The 18,552-nt window shown below is 40.3% G+C and overlaps 1 protein-coding gene across 1 annotated transcript; it reads left to right on the top strand.

The window, feature by feature from the left end:
• Positions 1-7,330: 7,330 nt before the first annotated feature.
• LOC114460619 (homeodomain-interacting protein kinase 3-like) lies at positions 7,331-16,908 on the top strand. The gene is made up of 9 exons (XM_028442518.1): positions 7,331-7,408; positions 7,782-7,957; positions 8,070-8,261; positions 8,412-8,593; positions 8,932-9,055; positions 15,704-15,823; positions 15,911-16,003; positions 16,197-16,366; positions 16,464-16,908. The coding sequence occupies exons 1-9, from the start codon at positions 7,396-7,398 to the stop codon at positions 16,906-16,908; spliced, it is 1,515 nt and encodes a 504-aa protein (XP_028298319.1). The 5' UTR covers positions 7,331-7,395.
• The last annotated feature ends 1,644 nt before the right edge of the window (positions 16,909-18,552 follow it).

The following is an 18,552-nucleotide window of genomic DNA, read 5'->3' as shown; positions in this document are numbered from 1 at the left end:
GTACACATTTACAGATTAGTTGTTTCTTAAGTCATATATTTGAAAAAAAATCTTATACTTTAAAATCAGGAAATATCGTATCGTGACCTACAGTATGTCTCTGGATATGAATCATTCTGCCAGATACCAGGCAATACACACCCCTAATTCACATTATACATGTTCTTTATCTTTTCATCTTTACATGATACACATAGATCTATTAAAAATATATGAATATGTTTATTTCTAAGACACGACGTCATTCTCTCCCAGGTCCTTTAAAAGAAGTAGACAAACATAATAATCTAAAAGCATGATGAGCTAAGGTAAACAAGATTAATACTAAGAAAATGACAAAAAAAAAAGTCAGTTAAAATTAGTATGTATCCCTGCAGAGATTACACAAATCTATAACGTTAAATATTTAAAAGGTAAATCACAACATGATCTTAATAACTATGTGATAAATGCATTAAAAATGCAGGATTAAAAAGATGGCTGTTGCTGTTTTAAACCAGGTTAATTTTGGAATAATAAAACAGCTAAAGTAGCATTGAAACTCTGTTAGTCTGGTTTAAAGATGTAAATCCTTGTTTCAATCACAAATACTATTTTTTAAAAGTGAACAAAAATGGTAGAAGAGGTGGTGAAATGGGATTTTAAAAACCACAGAATTTGGTTAAAAGTTGCAAATTAGAGTGGTCAAAAACAGACAGAAAAAGTGGTAAAAATGGTTCAAAGTGTCAATGATGGAATCCAATGGGATGAGGCAATCTAACTAACAACCACAAAGTGACAAAAAAAACTAAATGAAATAACAAAAATGTTATTATCTTTGTCAGACTTAAACTTTGTTTTTCAAGGAAAATACAACAAAGTTATTCTGAACTTTGGGACTTCCGGTGCGACGCTACAGCAGGATGGACGTGTAGCAGTGAGCTCCCACTAATCGGTCTGGACAAAGTACCTCCTATCAATAGAAATAGTTTTGAAAACGTCTTAAATTAAGTATGAGAGGAGGGAAACAGCCAAGGAGTCAGAGGATTGAAAGAAAAATGAATAGAACACAAGAAAACACGGAGGTGTCTGAGTCTGCTGAACACGAGGAAGATGGCGACCAGGGAGAAACACCGACAGGGGAAGCTAACGCTGCGGCCAGCCTCCATCAAGACGCTCTGCTTAAAACCCTATTGTCACTCACAAAAGAGTTAAAAGACTTCAAACAAGATATGAGGCGGGACCTGAGTGAATTCAAGAACGAAATTAAGAAAGCTGTGAAAGACGACTTTGCGGAGTTTAAAGGTGAAGTTATGCAAGAGCTACAGGTCCAAAACGCTAATATTACGGAGGCCCAAACCCGCATAGCTGACCTGGAGTCGGCCTGCCTGGAGATGAAAGACACGCTGTTGACGGCGGTGAAGCAGAACGCAGAAATGCGAGACAAAATTGTCGACTTGGAGAGCCGTTCAAGAAGGAATAATATTAGGATCTACGGAGTGCCAGAAGAAAAAGAGGGGAACTCCGTGGTGGAGTTTGTAAAAGAACTGTTTAAGAGTCACATTACTCTACCTGACGGGGCGGAGCTCCAGATCCAGAGGGCACACAGAGCATTAATCCCAAGGCCAGCTGCTTCCTCATTGCCCAGGTCAATAATAGTAAACTTTTTACAGTTTCATGTTAAAGAGCTGGTCCTCAGGAAAGTTTGGCAAGAGAAAATTGAGATGAATGGCAAATGCCTTTACTTTGACAACAATTACGCAACTGACATCATGGAGAGGCGCAAGGCGTACGGACCAGTCAAAGCGGCGCTGAGGGAGAAGGGGAGCCGATTTCAGACGCCCTATACGAAGATGCGAGTGCACTGGGACTCCGGATTGAGGATTTACGGGACAGCGGAAGAAGCGGCTCAGGACCTGAAGCGGCGCGGGTTCAAAGTGACGGTGACAACGAAGGTGAATGCAGTGGCTGCTGCAAAGGAGCGACTGGAGGCGGCGTTACCATGGAAACGGGCCACCGCTTCAGGGAGCACAGCCCAGCGAGCGAGAGAGAGGCTGACAGAGTTCAGACGAGGCACCGAGTGAGAAGTGAAGTTAATAAAGGAATAATTGTGGCCCAGGTAAACCCAAACATTACTATTATATTATATTATTTACTGACTTTAATGAATATTTTTGTTTGAATAAGGGGTTTTGTTTAAAATAGTTAATCCTGGGCCACACAGGATAATTGACTCATGACTTTTTCTATTGAATTTATGAAACCGATTGGAGGTATATAGTTCAAACAAGCACCTAATGTTGGACATTTCTAGTAATTGTGGGTATCTACTCACTACTAGGGAGGGCCCTCACAGAAATGAGGCACCTAACCCTCCTCCCACCAACAGGGACCATAAGGGATGTCAAAACACATCCCTTCCTTTGGAAGTCACAGTGTTTTTGTTGTTCCATAGTTGGAGTTCTATTGTGTTTTTTATGTTCAGAGTTGTATTGCCACACAAATCCATAAACACTAATAATAGAGTATAAAACCAAGATACTGTCGTTGAATGTTAACGGCCTGAATAACCCTGTGAAACGACAGAAGGTAATGGCTAAACTAAGGAGGGATAAATCACAAATTATATATTTACAGGAAACCCACCTGTCTAGACAGGAAAGTGAGAAGCTCAAGAAATTTGGCTACACAAAATCATTTTACAGCTCGTTTCGTCATGGATGTAGAAGAGGGGTGAGCATACTTATTCCCAACTCTGTGAAATTTGAGTGTATTAAAGAAATTAGTGATAAAGAGGGGAGATATATCCTTGTAAGAGGAAAATTGGAGAATGAAATGGTGACAATGGTCAATGTATATGCCCCACCCAATAGTGGAAAATCATTCTTTAAAACCTTACTAGACATCATCATTTTGGAAATGGAAGGGATACTAATATGTGGCGGGGATTTTAATATTGTGATGAATAACAAATTAGACACAACAAACAAGAAAAAAAAACCTGATCAAGTCACCAAATTAATAAAGAAAACATTTAAAGAATTTGGTTTAGTGGATACTTGGAGGGAATTACATCCTTTTAAAAGAGATTACACACATTACTCTGCCCCCAATAACAGCTATGCTCGAATTGACTATTTTTTCATGAACAAAAAGGAATTATACAGAGTTAAAAAATGTGAAATTCAACAAGCAGACGTATCAGATCACTGTGCAGTTTACCTTGAAGTCAAATTAAAACCGCAGGAGAAAAATACATTATGGAGGTTAAATATTGGAATACTAAATAACAAATCAAGAGTGGAAGAACTAAGAAAAGATATCATAACTTATCAAAAGGAAAACGACAATGGAGAGGTCATACCCACTGTCTTGTGGGACGCCCTAAAAGCAGTTATAAGAGGAAAACTTATTGCAAAGACAGCAGCCATCAAAAAAAGTAGAGAGGAAATTTATAAGAAGGAAAATGACAAACTGCTTGAAATTGAAAAACAACATAAAACTACACAAGATTTTGCACTGCTTCCAGAAATTAAAAAAATCAGAGATAATATAGATAGACTACTAGTTACAGAAATTGAAAAGAAGACACGATTTCTGAAACAATCTTACTATGAAGTGGGGCCGAGGGCAACCAAACTATTGGCAAAAAGACTAAAAAAACAACAAGCAGACAGGACAATTCATAAGATAAGAGATATAAACACAAATCAGATTATCAATGAACCCAAGGACATTGAAACTACATTTATGAACTATTATAGAGACTTGTATAGCCAGCCCTCATCTGCTGATACAGACCAAATGAAAGCTTTTCTTGAGAAACTCGACTTACCAGCAATTGGGAAAAATCAGAATGATCTCTTGACATCACCCATTACAAGAGAAGAAATTCAAAAGGCAGTAAATAAACTAAAATTAGGTAAATCTCCCGGCAGTGATGGCCTACCATCTGAGTGGTACCGAACATTTAGCGAACAACTTATCCCACTACTTGAATTATCATTTAATTATACACTTGAATATGGTGAAATTCCACCATCCTGGAAGGAAGCAATAATAACAATGATCCCTAAGAAAAATTACAGCGAGACTTGTTCAGATTACAGACCTATATCACTACTCAACGTTGACTATAAATTGTATACTTCTATAATTTCAAAAAGATATGACCATTTTATTAGCGACATAATTGAGGAAGACCAGACAGGCTTTATTAAAGGACGCCAAACCCATGACAACATTAGGAGAACTTTGCACATTATTGATCATATCCAGAATCAAAATATCAATGCAGCCTTAGTAAGCCTGGATGCGGAAAAGGCATTTGATTGCGTTAATTGGAATTTTCTTTACCTGACTCTTAAACAATTTGGACTCAATGACAAAGCTTTTAAATGTATTAAAGCACTTTACCAAAGACCGACTGCAAGGATAAGAATAAACGGTAGCCTGACTGAGTGCATAACTTTAGAACGGTCCACCAGGCAGGGCTGTTGCTTATCACCGACCTTGTTTGCAATTTTCATAGAGCCATTAGCTCAAGCAATCAGACAGAATACAGGTCTTAAAGGGATAAAGATTGGACGAGAAGTACACACTATTGGACTTTTTGCAGACGACATGATCTGTTTTTTGGAGGAACCAGACACGTGTATTCCCATATTAATCAACCAGCTTGAAACGTTCGGCTTCTGCTCAGGATATAAGTTAAATCTAACTAAAACGCAAATTTTAGCATTCAATTATCACCCCTCTGAACACATACAATTAAAATACAATTTGGATTGGAATGCAACAAAAATGGAATATCTCGGTGTCACTCTAACACGAAGAATCGACGAAATGTACGAAGCAAACTATAACAAAGTGGATAAACAAATTAGAAATGATATAGATAGGTGGGCTGTTCTTCCGTTAGACATTGGTTCACGAATAGAGACCATAAAAATGAATATTCTGCCTCGTTTCCTCTACCTATTTCAGTCGCTACCTATGGAGATACCTGAGAAACAATTCAGACTATGGGACAAAACAATTTCAAGGTATATATGGAATGGTCACAGACCAAGAATAAAATTCAAAACGCTACAGATAGGGAAAGATAAGGGAGGAATGTCGCTGCCAAACCTCAAAGAATATTTTCATGCAGCACAAATTAGACCTGTAATTTGTTGGTGTGATGAAAATTATGTAGCAAAATGGAAAAATTTAGAGAAATTTGTACAAGGAAGAGAAATCGGGGGCCTTATTGGAGACCGGGAAGAAGCACTAAGTATGATTAAACATGTGGACACTATCACCCAATTTACTTTAAAAATGTGGTTTAAGTTAGTTAAAAAATATAGATTGGAGAAAGAGCTGAGATTAATCCAATGGATAGCCTATGATAGGCGTTTCATCCCCAGTTCTCATGACCAGACATTTAAGCAATGGATTTCAAGTGGAATAACAGCCATGTGTATGCTAATTAAAAATGGGAATTTTATGAGTTTTCAGGAGATTAAAGAAAAATATAATTTAAACAATCAGGATCACTACAGGTATCTACAAATAAGGAACTACTTTGACAAAGAAATAAAGCATAATATAAATTTGGATAATAATGGAATAATCAGAACCATAATTGGAATATACAATACAAAGAAATATAGAATAATATCTACATTGTATCAAAATCTATTGGAGACAAGAGGGAATACAACTTCATATGTTAAACGTAAATGGGAGGGAGAGCTGGGGGTGAATATCTCTGAAGATGAATGGCTAGACATTTGGAGAACACAACAGTCAAGCACATCATCACGTGCATGGAGGCTATTTTGTTGGAAGAATATAATTAGATTTTTTATCACACCTAAAATCCAACACAAATACCTGTCAGTACCACAACCATGTTGGAGAAAGTGCGGGGCAACAAATGTAGACCATTCTCATGTCTTTTGGCTTTGCCCTAAAATTGTAAAATTTTGGGAGGATGTTCATTTGTTTATTGTCAGAATTCTGTACTATGACATACCCAACTCATGTTTATTACTGTACTTTGGCAGAATGACAGGAAATGTGTTAAAAGAGGACAGATATTAGTTTAAAATTTTGTTAGCAGCTTGTAAAAAAGCAATTACGAGAAAATGGTACAAACCAGACCCACCAACACAAGATGACTGGCTCAAAATGGTGAAAGAGATTCACGTCATGGAGCTTTTGACCCATAAGTTAAGAACCCAAGAAGAAAAATATCTGGAAAAATGGGAGAAATGGACTGTACACACATCGACAGGATAAAGACTATCACACTGACACTAACATCAGATCAAACTGTAGAGACACGGCAATGCAACATGTTCTTTTTCTGTTTTTGTTTGCTTTTGCTTTTTTTGTGTTTTTCACTTTTGTATGTAAAAAAGGAAATAAAAAATAAAGTATAAAAAAAAAAAAAAAAAAAAGTTATTCTGAACTTTAACATAATGATCAAAACAAGTGCAAATATTCAAACCTGGGACTTTACACAAACTGTTATTCTAGTTTCAACCCTATTATCACATCATTTTGATAAAAAATACTAAGAAATGCATTTCTTAGCTCAAAAAGTTTTGACCTTTTGACCTTATAAAAGTTTATGTGATCATGTGCATTATGTATTAGAACAGTGGTTCTCAAACTGGTGTACGAGTACCCCTGGGGTTACTTGAACACCTCTCAGGAGGTACACAGAATCATTTGTCAGTTTATTTTTTAATCATTGAAGATTTTTTTTTTTTTTACATGCACACATACTTTTTCCTCCTCCATCAATAATAATTTGTGGCACATCTTTAAAATACACCAAAAGGTGAAGTTCAAATTGTAAAATTTGCAAAACATCAGAAATAAAAGAATAAAAAACGCCTAAATTCAAGGTTAATGTTGGATGAGCCTACAGACAAAAATAAACAATGTATAACGTGAACTATGGGGTACTTGTGATAATAAATAAAGGCTAAGGGGTACATGGGGCAATAAAGTTTGGGAAACACTGTCATAATATACAAAGTTTATGGAATATAATATCAGCAATTTGAATAAATTCTTAAAATGTTTCCAGTCATATCCACATGTCTTATTAATTTAATGGTTAGGTTAAAAAAAAAGAAAAGTACAGATACTCAAAATTACTTTAAGTACAGTACACAAATATATTTACTTCATTTATCAACACTTAATGTATACATTTACAATGCAGTTTGACAGCAGCTTTCAAGTATGGTTGCCATGGTTGCAAGATGAAAGAGAGCCAAACAAAGCCATAACTCCAGTAGTTTGTCTGAGTGGTTGTGGTTCAGTTGGACAAACTCTCTCTTGATCTAAGTATTGAGAAGTTAAATAAGCAATATTTGTGTATTTTTAAAGCTTAAATTGTGAAGACCTGATTGAGAAATGGCTGCTGTAGGTAAGAGACTTTATAGACAAAATATGAGGATTAACTCTGATCTGCTAAGATGAAAGAAGACTTTAGTCAATTAGTAGATTTACTTAAATTATGTTAGAAATTATTATTAGAAAATTACTTTAATCTGGTTTAAATATATTGAAAACAATATATATATATATAACCTTTTAAATTATTTATGTAGATAATACTGTTTAGAGTGTGCCAACAGAAAATGCAAGACTTCACATATGAAGTGGATTCACAGACCTTTTTTTTTTAAAAAAAACTCAAACTTCAAAATTATAAGACAGGAGAAAATGTCCTTGTTTATGTGAGTCTTACTGTTGAAATACTGAATACTAACCTTGTGCCCTGTCTATCACTTTGACAGAGTCTCAACTCATTTTAGGGCAGGTTCTGCAGAGCAGCTCAACTCAATATACAATCATTGAGTTCATCGGAGAAGGTGCCTTCGGTAAAGTGGCCAAGTGCCAGGTTAATTCCACCAGCGAATTAGTGGCAGTAAAAATATTGAAGGACACGTTTGTGCAAGACGTGGAGGAGGAGGTGAGTGTTTAGATCTCTCCTAGTTTTGGTGCCTCCAACAGGTCTTTAACTATGAACTGTTTAGAGAATAGTGACATAAAGATGATCTAATTATGCTTTTATTCCCCTCCAGCTGTCTATGTTGAGTAAAATCAACCTACTGGATCCAGACCAGTTTAACTTGGTCAAGTTCCATGAGAGGTTTGAGTACTCCAGCTATACCTGCCTCGTCTTTGAGTTGCTGGAGATGAACTTGTTACAGTTCCTCAAAACTAAACTGGGTTCTTCAATGTATGTGAACCAAATCCGCCCCATTGCCAAGCAGGTATGATCCTTTCTTATTGTTTGACTAAAATCCTATGTATGATGATGCTTGTTAATCCATTAAGAAAGCTTTGAGTTAAAAGCTGATCTTAAACAGCTCCATAAGAGGAACTCCATTATAATTCTGTCTTTTCTCATCGTGTCCCTGCAGATGTTGGTAGCAATACAGAGACTCCAATCTCTGGGGATCACCCACAATGACATCAAGCCTGACAATGTGATGCTGGTAAACACTGAGGAGGATACATTACAAGTCAAGCTCATTGACTTTGGACAGGCTCATCCATCCTCCTCCACCACGCAGGGGAAATGGCTTCAGCCCATGGGCTACAGGTATGAGTGTGTCAGCCTGAATGACTTCTGTGGTTTTGTAACAAACCTGTGTCATTATGAGGGGTGTAACGATTCAAATACGCTATTGGTTCATTCAGAACGATTTGATCAGAAATGATTCAGTGACTTAAAATCGATTCAGGAACTTTTTAGCCAAAAATAATAATTCAACCACTGTGACTGAGATAAATCCCTGAATAATGGACGGTACAGGTGAGGTTTTATAGATTTCTAATTGATCAAATGGATGAATCGATACACCCTTAGTCATTATAGTGTTGGTACTTAGTGCTAAGCAACAGATTTCTAAAGCGTATTTCATTCATTTTGCTTCACAGGGCCCCAGAGGTGTGTCTTGGCCTTCCGTTCACAGAGGCCATTGACATGTGGGGACTGGGCTATATGCTGGCCAACCTGTACCTGAATACCAACCTCTTCCCCGTCAGCTGTGAATATCTCATGGTAGGTCATCTTTTTTTATCCACCATCCCTCCATCCATTTAATGACCCACGTGCTTTTTCTAAGGGTTGCAGCTGTTTTATACACTGTGGTAAGGATGACCGGCAGCGGAGGGGACAGACAGACTCGAGAGTAGAAATACGTTTCAAGCTTTTTCTATTTATTTTTCTTCCTTGTCAGGTGCAATATATTTACAGTGAAACCCCCAAAACAGAAAACCAAAAACTTGAGCAAAACAAAAAGAAAAGGGCATTGAGATGCCAGGCTATATTTTTGCAAATCCTGAACATGGACTTTACCCTCTGTTTGTTGCCATCAGTTTTAACAGGTCTGCTCACTCAGGGTCCTCCCTAGCAACTGAGGCTGTGCTTCCTTTATAGGCAGCCTCTAACTGTAACTCCTCCCACAGACAAACCAAACCCCATCTAAAATCAATTAACTCAATAACAAACCAAATAATCATACAAGCAACACACAAAACAACAAACCTTAATTACTCAATCATACATAATAACTTCATGTAAATTAATTCACCTTAAATGTTTTTAAAATCGAAAACAAACAAAAATTACACAAACACCCCTGTACAAATGGTTTGACCCAACACCAGCCCACCAAACACCCCTATTTACATGAGTTGGGTTAGTCCCTCTGGTTTCCTGAAAATGGAAGTGCTCCTGTGACCATGGTGGTGAGTTTGCTGCTAACCAACAAACACATATGCTGGTAGGCCTTTCCCTGCATAGATGCTGAGGTCAGTAACTAACTGTGGTTATTGTGTGAGCGTCATGGCTCACTCCGTGACATTTCCCCCCCCTTCTCGAGATGCCCCCTGTGGCACTCTGGAGAGAAAGTCTGCAGTGCAATTCAATTTCCCAGAACGGTACAACACCTGAAAGTCAAAAGGCTGTATAGCCAAGAACCACCTGGTTATACGTGCATTTGTGTCTCTCATACGCCCCAACCATGACAGTGCCTTGTGGTCCGTTTCCAATACAAACTTACGACCCATCAGGTAATACCTGAAAGAGTCCAAGGACCACTTGATTGCCAGGCACTCCTTCTCAATGGTGGAGTAGTTACACTCCCTTGGTAGGAGTTTGCGACTAATATAAGCCACAGGGCGTAGCTGTCCATGGCTCACCTGCAGCAGCACAGCGCCCAAGCCTCGCTCTGATGCATCCGTCTGAAGTGTAAATGTCTCATCAAAGTTGGGAATGATCAGCACCGGCTCCTGGCATAAAGAGTTTTTTAGGGCCCAAAAGGCTGTTTCACAGTCCTCAGTCCAAATAACCTTATTGGGCTGCTTTTTCCGTGTCAGTTCAGTCAGTACCAGCGCTACTTCTGAAAAGTTTGGAATGAAGCGTCTATACCAACCCACCAACCCCAAAAACGAGCGTACCTGCTTCTTGGTGGTAGGTCGCTCTGCAGACATGATGGCTTCCACCTTGCCCACTTGAGGCCGGATGACACCCCGACCCAATATGTAGCCGAGGTAAGAAGTCTCTTCCTTTGCCAAGGTGCACTTATTGGGGTGAATCGTCAGGCCTGCCTCTTTTATCAAAGACAGGATATGACCCAGGTGACGTAAATGTTCCTCCCAGCTGGTACTGTACACAACAATATCATCCAAGTAAGCAGCTGCAAAGCCCTCCGTCCCCCCGAGGACTCTGTCCATTAACCGCTGGAAGGTAGCGGGTGCCCCATGCAATCTAAAAGGAAGTACAGTGAACTGGAAATGCCCAAATGGTGTCCTAAAAGCGGTCAGCTCTTTACTGTCCTCCGCCAATGGCACCTGCCAGTACCCTTTGCATAAGTCCAGCGTGCTCAGGTACTTTGCTTTGCCGAAGCGCTCAACCAGATCATCCACCCTCGGCATGGGGTAGGGGTCAAACTTTGCCTGGGTGTTGACCTTCCTGAAGTCCAGGCAAAAGCGCAGGCCTCCATCCTTTTTTGGGACCAGAATGATGGGACTGCTCCACTCACTACTCGAGGGCTCAATTACCCCCAACTCCTGCATCATGTCGAGTTCCCCCTTCAATATTGGAAGAAGACGTTCAGGAACTCTGTAGCATGGCTGTCGAACTGGCCCCTGGTCCGTCAACACAACGCGGTGCTCCACCAGCGTTGTCCTTCCTGGCCGCTCCATGAAGAGATCATCAGGCAGGATGTTGTGAAGCTCACTCCGCTGAGCATCTGGCAGGTGACTCAGGTCTAGCTCCGTCCTCCCTTCCTGGCCCGGCAGGTATTGCTCACTGCAATCATCCTCTTCCTGGACCGCCCGGATCAGCATTGCTACTGATGTGGCTGCAGGCTCCGGTCTCTCGTTCCACACCTTCAGAATGTTGACATGGAACACCTGGTGCTGCTTCCGACGATCTGGCATATCAATTTCATAAGTCACTGGCCCCATTTTCCTTGATACGACGTACGGACCCTGCCATTTTGCAAGTAATTTGTTGCCAGAGCTGGGCAGCAACAGCAGCACTCGATCACCTGGCTGGAATGTGCGGGAACGGGCTGCACGGTCATACCAAGACTGCTGCTTCTTCTGGGCCTCCCGCAGGTTCTGCTGTGCCAGTCTCGCTGCTGTTGAGAGCTTCTCCCTCATCTTCATCACAAACGAGATGACATCCATCTTGTTCGGCATCTCTCCCTCCCAAGATTCTCTGAGGACGTCCAGTGGCCCACGAACATGATGTGCGTACAGGAGCTCAAACGGTGAGAAGCCTGTGGATGCCTGCGGAACTTCTCTGTATGCAAACATCAGGTATGGCAACCACTGGTCCCAGTCTTTAGCATTCTCTGAAACAAACTTCTTGAGCATGCTGATCAGAGTCTGATTGAACCTTTCGACAAGTCCGTCAGTCTGTGGGTGGTATGGGGTCGTTCTGATGCGTTTGATACCTAAGAGGTTGTAAACCCGCCTGAGAGTGCGACTCATGAAGTTTGGGCCTTGATCTGTTAACACCTCCCGGGGAATACCCACTCTTGAAAAGAACTGGAGCATAGCAGTGGCAACATGTTTTGCCGTTATGTCACGTAAGGGGAAAGTCTCTGGGTATCTCGTGGCATAATCACAAATTACCAAAATAAATCTATTCCCCGCCTTACTCCTCTCCAAGGGACCCACTATGTCTACCCCAATTCTCTCAAATGGAGTGTCTAAAACTGGTAGGGGAATCAAAGGGGCTGGAGCAAGAGCTTTCCCACCTGTCTTCTGGCATTGGGGACAAGACTTGCAAAAGTTTTTAACATCCTCATACAGGCCTGGCCAATGGAACCTCTTGCTGATTCTTTGCAAAGTCTTCATGCAAGCTAGATGGCCCGCCCATGGGATTGAGTGTCCAAGTTCTAAAACTTCATGCCTATTCTTTTTAGGAACAATCAGTTGGAGACCTTCTTCACTCTTTCGATATAAAAGATTGTTCTCCACTACATATTTATCCCTGCCCAGCAAAGAATAATTATCTGAACTATCTGCAGTTCTCTTAAAGCAAGGGACAAGTGTGGCATCCTGACGTTGTTCCTCTGCTAAGTCTGTACTGAACACTAACTCTATGTCAGTTATATCTGGGTGTGTCGCATCAGTGTTTGGCTGCATGTTGGCATGCTCTATCATCTCACCAACATCCTTCCTGCGCCTCTCACAACGCGTCTCCCTTGGCTGTCTAGACTCAACCGCGACATCAGCCTCAAAGTAAGGCAATTCTGAGAGGTGTGATTGCTGTTCTGTTTTAGCTTGGGCTCTGGTAACTACACCACACCAAGCTGTGTTACCCACCAGCTCTGGTAATAAGGGAAAGTCTTGCCCTAACAGCACTGGATAGGGTAACTTTGGCACCACTCCCACTCTTAGAAGAAAGGTCTGGTCACTAACTCTCACATACACATCTGCCGTATCGTACTCTGTCCTATCACCATGCACACAGCAAACTTCAACAGTTTCACCAAAATTACATTCCTTGGGAGAAATTATCTCTGCTTCAACCAATGACTGAGAACATCCTGTGTCTATGAGGGCTTTAACTGGTTTACCATTAAGTTCTATGGTGATGATGGGATCTTTAAGTTGGCAGATTTTTAGGGGTGGGGAGGGGCTGGGCACATAGCAGAGATTACTATATTTTGACTTTCGAAGAGGGCAAGCTGGACTCTTGTGACCTTCCCTGCCACACTCAAAACAGACTAAGGGTTTGGGCCTGTTCAGGGAGGGGGGTGGAGCTTTGCTTTTATGACTAAATCTAGCATCAGAGCCATCCCTACCAACACCATCAGACTTACCCCAGGCCTGCTTGTCGATCACCCCAGCATAGCGATAGGTCCTTGGGCCCCTGTGCGCCGCCACAAAGTTTTCCACCAGCTTGGCTGCCTCTGCTGCTGTCGCTGGACTGTGCTCTTTCACCCAGATCTTTAATTCAGGATAGAGGACACGCAGATACTGTTCCAGCACCATCTTCTCCATCAGGCCTTCTTTAGTGCACTGCTCGAACCTGGTCCATTTGCAGAAGAGGTCTTTGAGGCGAATGTAAAGTTCTTGAGGTGTCTCTGTTGGGCTGGTCTCCATGGCACGGAACTGTAGGCGATAAGTCTCTGAGTTTATTTCGTACTTTCTCAGCACAGCTTCTTTGAGCAGGTCATAATCTGTCGTGCTGTCTGGGTCCATAGCCACAAATGCACTGCGTGCTTTGCCTGTCAGCAGCGGAATCAAGTGAATGGCCCACTCTTCCTTCGGCCACTCATACACCCCTGCGAGGCGCTCATAAGTGGTCAAGTAGTGCTCAATATTGTCAGAGTCCTCAAGCTTGGCCATCTTTAGCTCGTAGGCCCGACCCCTGGGGTTAACTGCTGGCGGCTCTGGCGTTGTGGGGCGGGATGGAGGTGGTTGAGGTGTCCTTGCTCTCTCTCTGGTCGCTTCCAAGTCCAATTGTAGCTGAACCACCTGGTGGTTGAGAACCTGGAACTGCTTGGCTTGTCTGGTTGACTCCTTCTCCATCCGCTCATCTCTGGCTCGCTGGACCTCCATGAAAGACTCAAACATTTTTCCAAGGTGACTAAGTGCTTCACCTGCAGTTGGTTGCCCACTGACCTCTGTCACCTCAGCAGCGCTCTCTTCAGGTCTTTTCTTCCTGGTCTCCATTTTTTTTTTTTTTTTTCTTTCTCTATTATTGCCTGTCCTTCTTCAGTCCACCTCCTTCATCCCACTTCTGACACCAAATGTGGTAAGGATGACCGGCAGCGGAGGGGACAGACAGACTCGAGAGTAGAAATACGTTTCAAGCTTTTTCTATTTATTTTTCTTCCTTGTCAGGTGCAATATATTTACAGTGAAACCCCCAAAACAGAAAACCAAAAACTTGAGCAAAACAAAAAGAAAAGGGCATTGAGATGCCAGGCTATATTTTTGCAAATCCTGAACATGGACTTTACCCTCTGTTTGTTGCCATCAGTTTTAACAGGTCTGCTCACTCAGGGTCCTCCCTAGCAACTGAGGCTGTGCTTCCTTTATAGTGTTGGGGCAGAATAATTAGTTATGCTTAATAATATAATTACTTATATATTTTAATCCTTAAGCCTTGGGGTGTAACTTTCCATTGTGTGATTTTCATGTCTTAAACCTTGCTGGGTCAAACTGCCTTGTCAAAAGCACACAATATCTCCCCAAAACAATAAACGCACAAGGACGCATAGGCACTCTGTGTGCGTACTCACATGCTCACACAGTCACATGTCACATAGCACACCCCATACACATTCATTCACACACACAAACACAAACGCACACTCCTCCGTCTCTAAGACAACCGACAGATAACAGAACTGGTTGTTTAGACCCAAAAGAACAAACTGTCTTTCTTTTTTTCACCCTCTGTCCTCACCTCCTCCCTCTGCCTCTGTCTCAATCTCGGGGGGGGAGGAGGGAGGGGGGAACTAAGGGGAGATATACGTGGCTTTAATATTGTGTCTCGTCACTCTGTCTTTGGATCGCCTGGCCAGGGGGTCACCATTTTTGTTTCCACTTTGTATTCTTTTATTTAGTTTAGAATAAACTATTTTTTATATAAAATCATCAATGCTTCTCCTGGACTCCATCATTCAACCAGAGCAATGAATCATGTCTTCAAATGAGGTCAACCGTAAATTCAGCCGTAACAATAGGCAGCCTCTAACTGTAACTCCTCCCACAGACAAACCAAACCCCATCTAAAATCAATTAACTCAATAACAAACCAAATAATCATACAAGCAACACACAAAACAACAAACCTTAATTACTCAATCATACATAATAATTTCATGTAAATTAATTCACCTTAAATGTTTTTAAAATCCAAAACAAACAAAAATTACACAAACACCCCTGTACAAATGGTTTGACCCAACACCAGCCCACCAAACACCCCTATTTACATGACTTGGGTTAGTCCCTCTGGTTTCCTGAAAATGGAAGTGCTCCTGTGACCATGGTGGTGAGTTTGCTGCTAACCAACAAACACATATGCTGGTAGGCCTTTCCCTGCATAGATGCTGAGGTCAGTAACTAACTGTGGTTATTGTGTGAGCGTCACGGCTCACTCCGTGACATACACATTGATATAAAGTCTTGAAGAACTGCCCATAATGTGTGTAATTGTGTGTTATTTCTGCAGATGAAAGCCATGGTGGAGTATCTTGGTATGCCGTCAGAAGACCAGCTTCTATTTGGCATGCATACCAAGAGATTCTTCTGTCAGGAGGCAGATGAGTTTGGCTTGGGATGGAGGCTCCTGGTAAAACGTAGTTTTTATTGTTGTTGAACCTTGACTGTTGCCTTAAACGTATCCTAAACCCTTATTATTGACATTGTGTTTCCTCAGACACCAGAAGAATACTCAGATATTAATAGGGTGAAAGCTAAGGAATGGCCCACATGGCGCCCCCATTTCTTCTCATTGGATGACCTGCTCTATGTAAGTATTCTCTACAATATTTGAGTTCAAATACTTAGCAGCGGTCGCTTCTTTAAAATGTAACCTACTTTATACATGCGTTTATCACCTGAAACGACTTGATTTTTTTTAACACTTATATGTTTTGAGCGAGAGAGGTTTGAACTTGTTCTAGGACCTACAGTAAATCCTTATTTTCTTTTTTAAAATCCAGATCTACGAAGAAGAGGATGCTGAGGAGTTTAAGGACAGGACTGAGTTCATAGACTTCCTCAAGCACCTGTTGACTCTGGATGAGGAGAAGCGATTCTCTCCGACTGAGGCTCTTCAGCATCCATTTATTAGGATGTCCCACCTGAGCCAGGATCCTGACAGCAGTGACTAGTGAGTAACTGCACTGAGGAGGCAATCACGCACATGGAGATCAACTTGTTGTTCTATTGACTTTTGTACTCATCTTTTTTTTACATTTTTCCTCTAGTCTGACCACCGCACAGGCATTAATGCCAACGGAGGCCTCACATAGTGTTACTCCTGTGAAGGATGGTGAGGCACATGTGGCTGAAGAGGCTGACGAGGTCCCACCCACTCCTGCATCCAGCCAAATCACACACATTGAGACAGATGTCCCCAAGGTCCCTCTTTCTCATGTGAATGATGACAATGAAAGAGTTCAGGAGTCATGCCAAGATCTGGGAAAAGAACTCCATCTTCCTGCAACTCAGAGTGATTCAGGAATCTGTTCCTTTCCAGAACAGTTTCCTAATCATTGTGATGAGGGTCTGGAATGTGTTTCATCAGTGAATGGACCTATGGTTGAAGACGTCCCCTTCCCCACCCCCAAGAGGTTCAAGAACATTCGGAGGTTCTTCTCCCGAATTCAAAAACTGTTTTTCAGCTGCTGCTGTTCCTCCATGCAGGAGTAATTTCTTTATTTGTACGATTCTATTATATTCTATTATAATTATATTCACCTTCTCGTACTATTCATCCTGCTCTCCTATCCACCATGGGACTGTATGTTTTAATTGTATTATTGCACATTTTATTGTTTATAATATTGTTTATTATTTTGTTTGTTTCAATGTAAGGTGACCTTTAGATTGTTTTTAAAAGGCGCCTGAGAAACAAAATGTATTTTTATTATAATAAATATTAAATGTCTATATATATTTGTAAATAAAAACACTTCATAACTTACCTGCTTTGTTAATGTTTTCATATTTTTTACCCTTTTTCCCAAATATTTTGAAGCTTTTCGGGGAAGTCCCTGACATTGTAGTGTGCTAAAAGTTGTGCAGAGCTGCTGAATGTCCTGGATCAAAATGAATAAAAGCTGTGTTCATTTTTCATAAGTCAGTAGTGGTGATGGCATTGTCCAATACCATGTCAGCCCTAAAACTAATTCCAAAGACACTTGGCAACATAATCTCAGCTTCTTCCCATGGTTATTAATAATAATAATAATAATAATAATAATAATAATAATAATGCCAGTGATAAAATAGAAAATGTATTTGATATACTTAGAATTGGTAAAACATTTGTGATTATGGATAATACTACACAAATAAATATAATAATGATAATTTTGACCCAGAAATCAAAATTTCACATGCTCATAAATTTTATTGAGGAGTGGAATAAGCTCACCAATGATCTGAAAATATTTCAACTTCTGTTTTTTTTTTTGCAAAGTTTCTAAGCAGCACTCAATCCTGGCTTTATTTATTTATCTGAATAATATCAAGTGTTATCCAGGAAGTTTATTACTATTTGTGCAATAGTATATAGTCATCTTAAAAGATGCTAATACCATCTACTGGAAAAACACGTACAGTAATTTAGAGAAACCATAATGCAGATGAGGTGAGGCTACTTACACTTCATGAAAATGGTGGTGTTGGCATACAGCGTCTTCCTAAACACAGCATCTTGTGTCTGAGAACAGAGACAATAAAATGATTTAATATCAGTCCATAGAACATGAATGTCAGTAAAGCACCAAATATTCCAACATTCCTGCTGGATCAGACAAATTCCCAACAACAATATCAAGTGTTTTTTTTTTTACAGTATTTACAGTTAAAAGAAGATAACATTAAACAGTGTAAAGCCCAGAAACAAGGAGTGTCGACACTTTTTACAACAATTACACATATTTTTTATATTATTTTAATTTCATGTTGTGCCTTTCGTTTGTTTTTTACTTTATTAATTTCATTTTTCTCAATAATTTTTTTTCCCAAAGTTTTTTTTGTCCCACAGTCGGATATTTGCATTATTATCCTATGCTGGTATTTATTTTTAATATTAAAGATTAAATCGGGGCATTCGCCTTTAATTGGCCATGTAATGTTATGACATGAATGGAATTTGTCCTCTGCATTTAACCCATCCCTGAGGAGCAGTGTTTTTGTTTTTAATATTACATTGTGTTGCTGCAACATGTGCATTTCCCACATTTGGGGATCAATAAAGGTCTATTCTATTCTATTCTAACAAAACATTCTTTGCAATTGTTATCGAATAACTTTAAAGAAATAATTTTTAGATGCAACTTTATCTTG

Source organism: Gouania willdenowi, unplaced genomic scaffold (genome assembly GCF_900634775.1).
Source record: "Gouania willdenowi unplaced genomic scaffold, fGouWil2.1 scaffold_55_arrow_ctg1, whole genome shotgun sequence".
In the NCBI taxonomy this organism is placed as follows: Eukaryota; Metazoa; Chordata; class Actinopteri; order Blenniiformes; family Gobiesocidae; genus Gouania; species Gouania willdenowi.
The sequence above is the reverse complement of the archived record's forward strand: the minus strand, read 5'-3'. Positions and strand labels throughout refer to the sequence as shown.